The sequence below is a fragment of the Oncorhynchus kisutch genome, linkage group LG3 (assembly GCF_002021735.2).
Source record: "Oncorhynchus kisutch isolate 150728-3 linkage group LG3, Okis_V2, whole genome shotgun sequence".
In the NCBI taxonomy this organism is placed as follows: domain Eukaryota; kingdom Metazoa; phylum Chordata; class Actinopteri; order Salmoniformes; family Salmonidae; genus Oncorhynchus; species Oncorhynchus kisutch.
The window spans coordinates 67269369-67283909 of NC_034176.2; the positions used below are offsets into that span (position 1 = coordinate 67269369).

Consider the following 14541-nt stretch of genomic DNA (forward strand, 5'->3'; position numbering starts at 1 on the left):
CACGTTAAGTTTGCTGAAAATAAACTCAGTTGACAGTGAGAGAACGTTTCTTTTTTTGCTGAGTTCATATAAAGCTCATATTTCTCAGGAGCTCCGCTTTCTCTTCTCTCTACCAAACTATTGACACACTGCATTGTGAGTTTGTGCTATGTGCTATTTTACCTCCACTAAATGCCCTTAATACTGAGATTGGAAATGAGAATGCTCTAATCCAGTGTGCTATGATGTGACGTCCCTGGTCCGTTGCCCCCAAGCTTTCCACAGCTTGCCCTCCACCCCTCCCCTACACACACATCCCCTGGATGCAGCTCGTCGGCCCTTTGCTCTGTTAATCCCGTGAACACTCACTACGATCTGCCTGTATGCTCTGCTCTTCTCTTGAGCTCTGATGATCCAACAAATGAATGACAGGACACCTCACTCTGAGAAGACACCAAAATTCTGTCCGGGATTATAACACTGCTGTGAACGTCATCAGATCAGAGCCCATTAATTGTGTGCTGGGGCTCCACTGGACTCAGTTGGGCCAGTTGAGTATGAGGTCCCATGCCTGCACCGTGACTTTCCTCCTGCCTGTTGCTCTTTACCTCTGTAAGGATGCTTTCCCCTTATCTATTTATGTATTGTATGTCTGCGTGTCTCTGTGTGTGTTGTAGTGATGTTACTTTAGTGTGGTGAGCGCAGTTTGATGCTTCAAAAGGCAGCTTTTACCTCACTCTGCTCTTACTAGTTTCCTGTATTTTTTCTGTTCAACTGTTGTTTGTTAGAATATTTGAAACTGAAGGGATGGCATAAGTAGCAGAGCAGGAGTGATGGTTTGGTATGGGGTGATGGTAAGTTGGTCAGGAGAGGAGAGCAACTGTATGGGTGAAAATGTATTTCTTTCTGAATCCATTCGGATATGAAGGAGAGAGGTTTTACGAAGCACTTATCCTAATGAAATACATGCTGTTCTATCTTGTTCTGAACAGCGCAGTGTGTGTGTTTATGTGTGTGTGTGCCTCCCACTGTCGTCTCTCAGGGAGTTGTGGGACAGCTGGAGAATACTATCCCGCTGAGGATAGGGGCGGTACCTCCTGTAGTCTACGGAGTTGACTAAAGGCTATAAGAATGTTACGTTGAGAGAGAGAGAGACATAATGCATGTTGTGCTAGGACACCAGAGCAAGAGATTCATTTGCTGAGTTTGTTGCATTCACCCCAACCTTCCCCTGTGGTGATGCTCATCTTCATGTTCCTTCTCCACCCTCCCTCAGGGCTAATGTGTGTGTGTTTGATTATATGGTTGTTTGTTTACCAATGTGTGTGTACATGTAGTTTACACACACACACACACACACACACACACACACACACACACACACACACACACACACACACACACACACACACACACACACACACACACACACACACACACACACACACACACACACACACACACACACACGGGCATAGCAGGTATCTCCAGAGGCGGACAGGCTGATGAATTACCTTACTCCGATGCTAAAACCCCAGACATAAATAAACAAATGAAAAGTAATCTATTAATAGCAGTGGACAAAAGAGCTTATGTATCTACTGTAATTCACATTCATTCTCTTCACTCCCTTAGATCTGGCTCCTGTGTGTTGGGCTGCTGCACTCCCTAGCTCCTGTGGCGTCATCTACAAGAGCTTTGCTCAGTGTCTCCTCACTCTGGGGGACAGTCTGGGTGACACACAGAAAGAGCAGAGCACACAGGACATTGACACAGTCTGCAGGTGAGTCTCTCTCTCCCACTCCAATTTGACACCTATTCAATCACTCCAGCTCTCTTTTTCTCCTTGCATATTCTCCCATCTCCTTACAAACATAAGTGTTCATTTTCAGACCAAGTCACTCCTACAGAATCAGACTGTAACCCAACATGTGCTCCAACACTTGTAAACACACACACACACACGTCCCACATCCCTCATTCACAAATTTCAGACTTCCTTGGAGTATTCCTTTCACATACTTAAAAAAAACACACTCCCTCACAAACCACTCTCTCATGTTGTCATATTTGCCCCCTTACAGATCATGGGATGCATTCCATGTGTGTGCGAATGCGGCACTTGTCGGTTGTCCTGGAGACGCAGCGGCTGTGTGGGAGTCTCTGAGGCAAGAGTCTAGGAAGACACAGTTTTCTGGAAACCTCTATGACATGTGTGCCAGCCGCACCATACTGGCACCCAATACAGTGCCCGTGCCACCCTCCCTGAGCCCACCAACATCAGACCAGACCAATCAAGAAACTCTAAAAGGGTACATGCATCACCTTGGACCCGCCTACACCACGCTTCTGCTCTCAGCATGCATCTCTCTACTGCTCCTTCTCAGGATGTAGCCCTAGCCTCCCTCAGACTGCTATAGGTTCTCTGTGAGCCTTGTGTTTTACTGGACTGAGCATAAAATTAACCAACACACACCTGGGAAAACCCCAAAACACACGCAAGCACACATCCTCACGCCAAAATGCATACCTCCTCCAACACGCATACACACACAGACAGGTACATGTACACACAAACACGCAAGAAAACACTCAAGCGTTATGGACTTCATTCATGGCACATAGCTCATGTAAGAAAGAAAGACAGGAACAAAAAATAGAAAGAACGAATCTAAGACCTTTTATAACATCTTGAGTTGTTTGGATTCAGAATCTGAGTTGTTGACCAATAGTATTAATGTAAAATTAGATATCAGACCTACAGAACCCCTACACCTGTATACACTTTCGTGTTTTTATATGAGCTATACCTGTAGAATGTATTTTACTCAGCCACCACCTGACTAAATCCCTATATTCCCCAATCATTGATTCTTGCATTGCCTGTGTGGGCACTGGGCATGGAATAGCCACCACAAACAGTGTGCCTGTGGACTTATTATGTAATGATTCATCATAATGTAAAAATGATATCAGAAGCTGCACTTCCCTTAGATACATGTTTGTTTTCATAGTTTCATGTCAGATTTCACAGAGCAGTTGCTTTAAGGGATGCATGCATTGTTTCATTCAATTGTAAGATGTGAATTCAAACAGACACACAGATGATTAATCCAGACAGTTAGATTTGATAATTCATGCATTCATTTGTAATAAAATATATTTACAAGGATATGTATGATGTAGTATGTAATGTGAAACGTGTGTGTGTGTGTATCTTATGTGTGTGTGTGTGTGTGTTTGTAATCTTTGCTCTTAAATCCTTTCATAACAGAAGGTCATGAGCAGATCAATCTAATCTGTCTTTGTTCCTGCCCAGCATCCCTTGATGCACCCTGACAGCCCAGGACACACTGCACATCCTAGCCATGTGTCAGAGTAGGGGAGGGAGGAGGGGGAGAGGGAGGAGGAAACATGAAGAGATGGTGAATTATGATGTGAACATGGTCATGAACAGAAACAAAGATTTAGAGAACAGTAGACAATGCCATTTGTGCATGCGTGTGGCTATGACAAGAGAGATGAGGAGACAGGTGGATATATTTTTTGTTAATCCTCTTTTTGGTACCTTTATTAAAAGACCCAATCTACTAAAATCTATTCTCTAGTCTCCCTGTGACCAGTATTTGACCTGGGCACCGGGCCATGTTTTCTTTCAGGGAGCCCTGAAATCTCACCCTCAGTCCCAGGTAGATTAAATGATACAGTCCATGTGTTTTTGAATTAGCAGGTCTGTAATAATACTACTGCTAAAACACGCAAAGACTTTGACAAAATAACACATTTATGCATGATCATCATCATCATTACTCTATTTTCTAAACTCGTTTTTTATGTTTTATTTTCTGTAATTGGGGTGGCATGGTAGCCTAGTGGTTAGAGTGTTGGACTAGTAACTGGAAGGTTGCAAGTTCAAACCCCCAACCTGACAAGGTACAAATCTGTCATTCTGCCCCTCATTCTACCCACAGTTCCTAGGCTGTCATTGAAAATAAGAATTTGTTCTTAACTGACTTGCCTATTTAAATAAAGGTAAAAAAATTAGGAGCAAGGGGGTATTGCATATTTGGTACTTAAGTGCCACCTAGTGGTATATTTAAAGTATTTGTGTAACAAGCACCGAGACAAATTCCCCATACTGTACTATAATGTTTTATTTTATGAGCCCTGGCTATAATCTGCCTGGGATTATCTTGGAATGGATTTGAATGCAGTTCATGAACACTTAATTCAAAACACTGAGCCTGAGAATACAGAATATAAAGTATAACCAGTAATAGAACAGCTAGGAAAAACGAACAAAAAAAACATTGTTTTGAGTGGAAAATGTGTTGGGTGTAAACCCATGGCTGCGAAATAGCTCCACAGCATCTCTCTGTGCTTACATTGTACCCGTCTTCAGCAAAACAAGGCTTTCCCAGATTGAACACCTAAACCTAGTGTTGTTAATGCTATCAAAGCCTTCTGCAGGGTTAGTCCAGCTCCTCAATGAGACAACCTGGTTTGCTGGCTTCAGGGCTCTGCCTCTGTCTGGGTTCTCCCTGAGGTTCTGGGGCATCCCCCACCTCTGGGTCCAATGCTACTAGGTGATTGGTGGGCGATTTGTTTGACATTTTGTCACAGACCCTGAACAGTGAAGATGAGCATGGACCTGAGGTAGATGTGGTCTCTGTGGTCCACACTGTCCCACTCTGATGTATGATTGGATCTACATCGTTGTTGTCTCCTGAAACGACCTCTATCATTGGCCGGAATACTCGCTGGAAACACAGATGGTCAATTCAGACATAACACAGCTGACCCAAATTAAATACACTCTCCTTCTTTGTAGTTGTTCTCTCCTTGACTGGTTTAACTCTAACAGTTCTTCCTTTAAGCTTTCTTCTGTTGCTTGCTCTCCATCTGGCTGATCTCCCTCTTGGTGCTCTCCATCTGGCTGATCTCCCTCTTGGTGCGCTCTCTCTAGCTGATCTCCCACTTGGTGCTTTCTCTCTAGCTGATCTCCCACTTGGTGCTTTCTCTCTAGCTGATCTCCCACTTGGTGCTCTCTCTCTAGCTGATCTCCCTCTTGGTGGTCTCTCTCTAGCCGATCTCCCTCTTGGTGCTCTCTCTCTAGCCGATCTCCCTCCGGATTCTGGTTGTTCTCTGTCTAGCTGCTTCTTCAGTGGCTGTTCATTGCCTAGCTCTTCCTTTTCTGTCTGTTCTCTCTGTGTCTGTAGGAACTCTTCATGGGCCTCCAGACTGTCCTCCACAAACGCCTGGATCCTCTCCTCCCAGCCTGGGCTCTGATTCTGCCTCTGGTTCTTTTTACTGGGGCTCTCAAGTTCTGGAGTTGTAGTGGTCTCATACTCCCCTAGAAAAGGTCAACACACCCTTATCAAACTTCTCTACGTCATGTGTGTGTAAGGAGGTTCCAAGTGTGTGTGTGTGTGGATATGAGTGCGTGTATGTGTACCTCTCTCTTGCAGCTCTCTGAGTCGCAGTTTCTCCATGGCTTGGTCTCTGATGGTTGCCATGGTGTCCAGACTGTCCTGGATCTTCCTTCTCTCTCGTGTTTGCCATGATTCCCTCTCCCTGCGCTCCCCCTCCGGACCCGCTGTCCCCCACGCCTCCGCACACGCCCTTCATACCGCAACCACATGACAATCATACAGCATCCAAGGACCAACATCAGACCACACAATGACTCAAGCATAAGTATGACATGTACGGGCAAACAGAGACAAATTGGTAATGCACCTGTCCTTTGGGAACACAGGTCGGTCGTCCAGGTATGTGAGCTGTTTGAGATGTATGATCATAGTCTTCCTGTAGTATGGGATTTTCTTTATCACTTCATTTCCCATCAGGTTCAGCACGCGCTGAGGAGGAGGGAACAACAAGGGTGTATTCACACACACACACACACTTGGGTATATTATCAGCATGAAGCAAGAGTATTTGCATTTTATAGTCAGTGTGTCATGCGCATGGGCATACTAATGAATAAAGATGATATGATCTCTATTGCATACAGTACTGTTAATCTGTGTGAGCCTGTTGTGAGCATGTCTTCTCACCAGTTCAGGCATTCTCTCCAGCACAGTGAGGATGTCTGGGTCATCCAGCAGGTTGTGGGACATGTCCAGTGCACTGAGGGAGAGGCACTGACTCAGATGCTCCACGTCTCCCACTGTCTGCAGCTTATTATGGGCTATCTGCAAGGTGCCCAGATCAGGCAGGCAGGCTTGGAAAATACTCACAAATCAAATAGATGGAGTCACACACACACACACACACAGAGATAGGTGCGGTACGTAGAGTGAGGACAGACTCACCAATGTTTTCAATGGTGCGTATGTAGTTGTTGCAGACATTGAGGGTGCAGAGCTTGCTGAGTGGTTCTAAGTTCTCCAGATTGTGTATGAGGTTCTGGTGGAGGAAGAGGCAGCGTAGGTCTGTTTGGGCCTGCAAATTCTGGATGCGCTGCAGTCCGTTGCACTCCAGCCAGAGACACTTCAGCCCTGTGTACTCCTCCAGATTCTCTATGGTGGAGAAGCCTAAGAGGGGAAAACATAAAATAAATAACATAAGAATACTAAAAGAACTCTAACAGTGCAGTTGTATTCCACCTACAATTCTATATAGACCACACAAAGCTTATGATTTTAATTTCTATAAATTATTCATGCAACAATATATCTAACCCGTCCATAAACAACAACAATTTCAGACACACCTTTGAAGTGCAAATACAGTGTGTCATTCAATCGAGGTGTCATGTAGAGTTTATTTTGCTTGCAGTGGTCCTTCAGAAATGTCTTTGTCATTCTGAGGAACATAAAGCGTCACTAGTTAGAATGCTAGACAGAATGAACAATAATGTTAGAAGACTACTGACAGCCAATTCCTAGCTTTTAAGATTACCTTGGACCAGAGTCCTTTTCCTCTTGTTGTTGGGCTTGTATGAGTTTGTCGACTTCTGTATGTGAGGACACACAAGTGAGATAGGAGGATAACTTTAGACATGGCTAGACTCATGCGATTATTTAACATGTTGCCATGTGCTGACTATTATGCTAAATTATAGTGAACTGTCTAACCTAGTTTACTGGAAGTTGCAGAAATATTGCTGAACGCGATGTCAACATCTCCAGCTTGCAGGGTCATACTGGACTCCTCACCACTTTCTTCTTCCACCTCACCGGATTCGAGGGGTTCAGGATGCATCGGCGATAGTTTTAAGTGATTACTACTTCTATATACACTATTTACTTGTTTAGTTAACAGTTTCTGTTAACGTATTAGCCAGTTGTAATAACTTGTAATAAACTCCCTGTCAGCTTTTTTCAGGTAAAGCTTTGTGTTTCCATAGCAACGGTGAAGCATCAAACGACGACCGCCATTCTCTCAAGATTGGTTGTGCAAGCCAGAGTCATATTTAATTTAAACTTTATTTTATCAGGGAGTCATACTGAGACCAATGTCTATTTTACAGATGAGCCTTGAATTACATAAATTAAAAGGAAATACATTATTAAAAAAACGAAGAAATTCGTCAGTATTAATGTGCGGATTCGATGACGCTAAACCGCGGGGCACCGTGTTATGGCCCGTAACGTCATCGGACGAAATCTGAGAGGAGCACGCTTCTCAAATCGAACAGTAATCTGTGCCGCTCGGTCATTTTGTCAACCCATGCAGCATGGAGCATTGTCCAGAAACATACAACATATATTTTTCATAAAATAAATGTTCGAATTTTCTAACAATTTTTTATTGGGAAGGCAGATAAACCGTTATAATAAAAAGCAATCCCTTTAGCATGGGAAAACACAGAATACTAGTAATTATTACACGTGCTTAAAACCTTGTGAGACTAGGGGGCAGTATTTTCATTTTTGAAAAAATAACGTTCTATTTTGTCAGGACAAGATGCTAGAATATGCATATAATAGAAAACACTCTAAAGTTTCCAAAACTGTAAAAATATTGTCTGTGAGTATAACAGAACTGATGTTGCAGGCGAAAGCCTGAGAAAAATCCAATCCAGTATTGCCTCATGTTTTGAAAGCGCTGCGTTCCAATGCGTCCCTATTGAGCAGTGAATGGGCTATCAATCAGATTACTTTTTCTCCGTATTCACCAAGGTGTCTACGGCATTGTGACGTAGTTTTACGCATTTATGTTGAAGAATACCCGTAAGCGGCTGCAAGTGGTCACCTGATGCTCCCAGAGTGATTCTCGCATAAAATACAGAGGTAGCCATTATTCCAATCGGTCCTACTGAAAAACGAATTGTCCCGGTGGATATATTATCGAATAGATATTTGAAAAACACCTTGAGGATTGATTATAAACAACGTTTTCCATGTTTCTGTCGATATTATGGAGCTAAATTTGGAATATTTCTGTGTTTTTTGTGACTGCAATTTCCAGGCGATTTCTCAGCCAAACGTGAAGAACAAACGGAGCTATTTCGCTTACAGAAATTACATTTGGGGAAAAAAGGAACATTGGCTATCTAACTGGGAGTCTCGTGAGTGAAAACATCTGAAGCTCATCAAAGGTAAACAATTTAATTTGATTGCTTTTCTGATTTCCGTGACCAAGTTACCTGCTGCTAGCTGGACAAAATGCTATGCTAGGCTATCGATAAACTTACACCAATGCTTGTCTAGCTTTGGCTGTAAAGAATATTTTTAATCTGAGACGACAGGGTGATTAACAAAATGCTAAGCTGTGTCAATATATTTCACTTGTGATTTTCATGAATAGGAATATGTTCTAGGAATATTTATGTCCGTTGCGTTATGCTAATTAGTGTCAGTCGATGATTACGCTCCCTCATGCAGGATGGGGAGTCACTAGAGGTTTAATTAAGTCACTTTTGTTTGGAGCCGAATTCCCCATGGACTTTAAACGGGGCGCCTGGCTCACGACCAGCCAACGCAAAACACTTTTACATGGGGGTCCGGTCCCGGGCAGGATTAATCGAACCCCCTCTATGGCTCTGATATAAACTATTGTATCCGAGCTGTCTTTACGCTTAAACATTTTCATTGGTCAAAAGGACTGACATTCAATCTATTTTTCCCGGAGCTAAAAATATGAATATTTACACAAGCATACAGCGATTCCAAAATAAAACGTGTATGTAATCAATGTAGCCTATTCTGAATAATACAAGTATTGTTGACCACAAAAAGGCAGAGATCCTATACATCTGTTTATTTCTAGTTACGTATATCTATGCACTTATTTGCACTAACTCTTACAGTAGGCCTAAGTGTAACAGTATAACTTTAGTCTGTTCCTCGCCCCTACCCGGGCTCGAACCAGGGACCCTCTGCACACAGACAACAGTCACCCTCGTAGCATCGTCACCCATCGCTCCACAAAAACCGCGGCCCTTGCAGAGCAAGGGGAACAACTACTTCAAGGTCTCAAAGCGAGTGACGTCATCGATCGAAACGCTATTAGCGCGCACCCCACTAACTAGCTAGCCATTTCACATCGGTTACATATACAAGGATACGATGGTTGCATCATCCATTGTTGGACTTCTGAATTAATGAAATGTACCCATTGATTCTTTTATAATTTAATTTATTTTTATTTCACCTTTATTTAACCAGTTTGGCCAGTTGAGAACAAGTTCTCATTTACAACTGCGGCCTGGCCAAGATAAAGCAAAGCAGTGCGACAAAAACAACAACAGAGTTTCACATAAACAAACGTACAGTCAATAACACAATAGAAAAATCTATGTACAGTGTGTGCAAATGTAGAAGAGTACGGAGGTAAGGCAATAAATAGACCATGGAGGCGAAATAATTACAATATAGCATTAACACTGGAGTGATAGATGTGCCGATGCTGATGTGCAAGTAGAAATACTGGGGTGCAAAAGAGCAAGAGGATAAATAAAAATATGGGGATGATGTAGTTGGGTGTGTTATTTACAGATTGTCTGTGTACAGGTACAGTAAGCTGCTCTTACAGCTGATGCCTAAAGTTAGAGAGGGAGATAAGACCCCAGCTTCAGTGATTTCTGAAATTCGTTCCAGTCATTGGCAGCAGAGAACTGGAAGGAAAGGAGGCTAAAGGAAGTGTTGGCTTTGGGGGTATACCTGCTGGAGCGAGTGCTACAGGTGGGTGTTGCTATGGTGACCAGTGAGCTGAGATAAGGCGGGGCTTTACCTAGCATAGACTTATAGATGACCTGGAGCCAGTGGGTTTGGCGACGAATATATAGTGATGGCCAGCCAACGAGAGCATAAAGGTTGCAGTGTTGGGTAGTATATGGGGTGTTGCTGACAAAACGAATGGCACTGTGATGGCAAACTGGATGTAGTCGGAGTAGGAGGATAGTCTGCTATTTTGGAGGCTATTTTGTAAATGACATCGCCAAAGTCAAGGATCGGTAGGATAGTCAGTTTTACGAGGGTATGTTTGGCAGCCTGAGTGAAGGAGGCTTTGATGCGAAATAGAAAGCCGATTCTAGATTTAATTTTGGATTGGAGATGCTTAATGTGAGTCTGGAAGGAGAGTTTACAGTCTAACCAGACACCAGGTATTTGTAGTTGATCCTCATATTCTAAGTCAGAACCGTCCAGAGTAGTGATGCTAGTCGGGCGGGAGGGTGCGGGCAGCAATCGGTTGAAGAGCATGCACTTAGTTTTACTTGCATTTAAAAGCACCTGGAGGCCTCAGAAGGAGTGTTGTATGGCATTGAGGCTAGTTTGGAGGTTTGTTAGCACAGTGTCCAAAGAAGGGCCAGATGTATACAGAATGGTGTCGTCTACGTAGAGGTGGATCAGAGAATCACCACCAGCAAGAGCAACATCACTGATGTATAAAGAGAAAAGAATCTGCCCGAGAATTGGACCCTGCGGCACCCCCATAGAGACTGCCAGAGGTCCGGACAACAGGCCCTCCGATTTGACACACTGAACTCTGTCTGAGAAGTAGTTGGTGAACCAGGCGAGGCAGTCATTTGAGAAGCCACGGCTATTGAGTCAGCCAATAAGAATGCGGTGAATGACAAGAGTCGAAAGCCTTGGCCAGGTCGATGAAGACGGCTGCACAGTACTGTCTTTTATCGATGGCGGTTATGATATCGTTTAGGACCTTGAGCGTGGCTGAGGTGCACCCATGACCAGCTCGGAAACCAGATTGCATTCTTGAAGAAGATAACTTAGGAATGCTGCATTACAGTTTAGTTCAACTGTCATACTCCATCAAAACCCAAAATGCAAGATTGTTTCAATCCAATGTTTGTAAACAAAGTAAATGTAAACAAACACTATATAGCCTATAAACATGTTTAGAACTATAATGTTGACATCATGGATGCTCAGTGCTTGATTCCATAGCTCTGTCTATGAATGTGACGTTATGTTTGGCGTAAAAGCAACACAGCACATTTCTCCAGCCCTATCCCACAGCTTTTTACTGAAATAGGGGTGGGGAAGACGGTTTGTTATTGTTTGAACTGCTGATTGCCGCTTTAAAGGTTCAATATGCAGAAATCGCTCTGCCATTTGCTTGTTGCTAAAATTCTAATAGTTTGATTAATTTAGGACAAGCTGTATAGTGTAAAGAATCATTGTACTGTCTAAACTGACGTGGTCTTCCTGTCTGGGTTGGCGCCCCCCTGGGGTTGTGCCGTGGGGGAGATCTTTGTGGGCTATATTCGGCCTTGTCTCAGGATGGTAAGTTGGTGGTTGAAGATATCCCTTTAGTGGTGTGGGGGCTGTGCTTTGGCAAAGTGGGTGGGGTTATCTCCTGCCTGTTTGGCCCTGTCTGGAGGTATCATCAGATGGGGCCACAGTGTCTCCTGACCCCTCCTGTCTCAGCCTCCAGTGTTTATGCTGCAGTAGTTTATGTGTCGGGGGGCTAGGGTCAGTCTGTTATATCTGGAGTATTTCTCCTGTCTTATCCGGTGTCCTGTGTGAATTTAATTATGCTCTCTCTAATTCTCTCTTTCTCTCTCGTAGGACCTGAGCCCTAGGACCATGCCTCAGGACTACCTGGCATGATGACTCCTTATTGTCCCCAGTCCACCTGGCCATGCTGCTGCTCCAGTTTCAACTGTTCTGCCTGCGGCTATGGAACCCTGACCTGTTCACTGTGATTGCTATTATTTGACCATGCTGGTCATTTATGAACATTTGAACATCTTTGGCCATGTTCTGTTATAATCTCCACCCAGCACAGCCAGAAGAGGACTGGCTACCCCTCATAGCCTGGTTCCTCTCTAGGTTTCTTTCTAGGTTTTGACCTTTCTAGGGAGTTTTTCCTAGCCACTGTGCTTCTACACCTGCATTGCTTGCTGTTTTGTGTTTTAGGCTGAGTTTCTGTACAGCACTTTGATATATCAGCTGATGTAAGAAGGGCTACATAAATAAATGTGATTTGATTTAAACTACATTTATTGTAGGCTAAGAGAGTCAGCAGGAACACACAACATTTGTAACAGAATCAACTCAACTTTTTTTTTTTTTACAACTGTCATAAGCTACATAGTGAGAGTTGTGTGAACCTTTTCAATTGAGAGGTCTATTTGAAAAGCTTAGCTTTCGATGAAGACACCTATATCAAGGCTTCCACGCTAGTGCAGTGACATGAGCAAGACAGAAGGGGGCAACACGAGCATGTGGGCAACACGAGCATGTGGGCACGAAGCTTCCCGCAAAGGGAGCTTGTCGCAGTGTCCAGTTCCTTTTATTTCCAGCACATGTTACCAGAGGTAAATCAAATGCATTGCTATGAAACATAAAATATCCGCCTAGGCCTACATAATTGCACCACATTGTATTATTCTCATCTGATATGAGTTGCAGTAAACATGGGAAAGTCAGTGCCTTAGCCAATAGATTTAAATATTTACCAAATAAAGAAAAAAAGAATGGACACAATAAAAGTACATAACAATAACAAGGCTATATACAGTGGTACCGAGTCAATGTGTGGGGTACAGGTTGGTCGAGGTAATTTCTACATGTAGGTAGTCCGGGTGGCCAATCGATTAATTGTTCAGCAGTCTTACAGTCTATAACTTGGGTGACTGGAGTCTTTGACAATTTTTTGGGCCTTCCTCTGACATCGCCTAGTATATAGGTCCTGGATGGGAGGAAGCTTGGGCCCAGTGATACAGTGCCTTGCGAAAGTAAGGCACTCGATGTGCAAAACTGATAGAGACATACCCCAAGCGACTTACAGCTGTAATCGAAGCAAAAGGTGGCGCTACAAAGTATTAACTTAAGGGGGCTGAATAATTTTGCACGCCCAATTTTTCAGTTTTTGATTTGTTAAAAAAGTTTGAAATATCCAATAAATGTCGTTCCACTTCATGATTGTGTCCCACTTGTTGTTGATTCTTCACAAAAAAATACAGTTTTATATCTTTATGTTTGAAGCCTGAAATGTGGCAAAAGGTCGCAAAGTTCAAGGGGGCCGAATACTTTCGCAAGGTACTGTATATTGGGCCATACACACTTATAGAGGTCGACCGATTAATCGGAATGGCCGATTAATTAGAGCTGATTTTAAGTTTTCACATCCATGACCATGAATCATGACCAGCCTTTCAAAGCACTTCATGGCTACCGAGTGCTACGTGGCGGTAGTCATCTAGGGAGATTACATCCGGGGCAGGTCTTGTTTTGAACCAGTACTCCTGTAGTTAAGCTATATGGCAAGCTATATGGCACTACTTCCTCTAAAATATGCCAGGGACACTACTACCTCCAAAGATGGCATTAGCCAACTGTTAATCACAGGTTTTTTGTGTACCCAAAGTGAGGAGCAAGGAAGGGTTTATAATGAAGTGTTCCATCTCAGGGAGGGGTATGAGCCCAAAGTGTCACATGATGACAAGGCTGTGAACCTTACACAGAACATTAATAAGGAGGTACGTACTTACAAAGCTTCTTCTCTGGGCCATAATCTTTCTGAAGATGTCCCTTCATTTTTGCCAGTCCACTTAGAACTCTTACTGACTGTTATTGATGTCAATGATTGATTAAGCATTTTGTCCTGCTGTACCAGGAAAGGGGTAGGCGGGTGCCTGTCCTCTCATCGTCTATGTACGGCTGGCATGTAGACAATCCCCTGGAGGCTCCCGACAAGAAGAACACACGCGTGCAGATGGTGAACAAGGGGTTCTCCGATCCCGAGGGACCTGTCTCTACATTGGAGACAGAAATGGAAGAGTTGAATGAAAAATTCAAACCTTAATAAAAGATGCAAAGTGAAACTTTATGCACTGTATGATATATATGCCAAACACATACACACACACACAAACACACACACTCATATACATTTGCATCCGGAAAGAAAGGATCTGGTCAGAGATCAGCTAGAGAGCTAGCAACAAGAGGGTGAGAGGTCAGCCAGAGGGAGAACAAGCACAGCAGCAGAATAAAGTAATGATACTGCGAAATAATGGCATTTAAGCCCTTCTCCTACTTAACCAGAGTCAGATGAACTCATAGATATAAAACTTATGCCTCTGCATGCAGAATGAAGAGCAGGTAGTTTCGCAAGTCAATGCTAACTAGTGTTAGCACAATG

General features: G+C 43.4%; 2 protein-coding genes across 2 annotated transcripts; one reads left to right on the top strand and one right to left on the bottom strand.

Moving 5' to 3' along the window:
- The first annotated feature begins 330 nt into the window (after positions 1-330).
- On the top strand, positions 331-3174 carry LOC116359299 (neuritin-like protein). Its single transcript, XM_031812081.1, has 3 exons — positions 331-591; positions 1615-1762; positions 2064-3174. The coding sequence occupies exons 1-3, from the start codon at positions 405-407 to the stop codon at positions 2371-2373; spliced, it is 645 nt and encodes a 214-aa protein (XP_031667941.1). The 5' UTR covers positions 331-404; the 3' UTR covers positions 2374-3174.
- Positions 3175-3956: 782 nt separating this feature from the next.
- On the bottom strand, positions 3957-7301 carry LOC109873034 (dynein assembly factor 1, axonemal-like). The gene is made up of 8 exons (XM_020464535.2): positions 7062-7301; positions 6886-6940; positions 6698-6789; positions 6297-6518; positions 6039-6205; positions 5719-5840; positions 5435-5601; positions 3957-5332 (listed from the first exon to the last, which is right to left on the bottom strand). The coding sequence occupies exons 1-8, from the start codon at positions 7186-7188 to the stop codon at positions 4761-4763; spliced, it is 1524 nt and encodes a 507-aa protein (XP_020320124.1). The 5' UTR covers positions 7189-7301; the 3' UTR covers positions 3957-4760.
- Positions 7302-14541: the final 7240 nt, after the last annotated feature.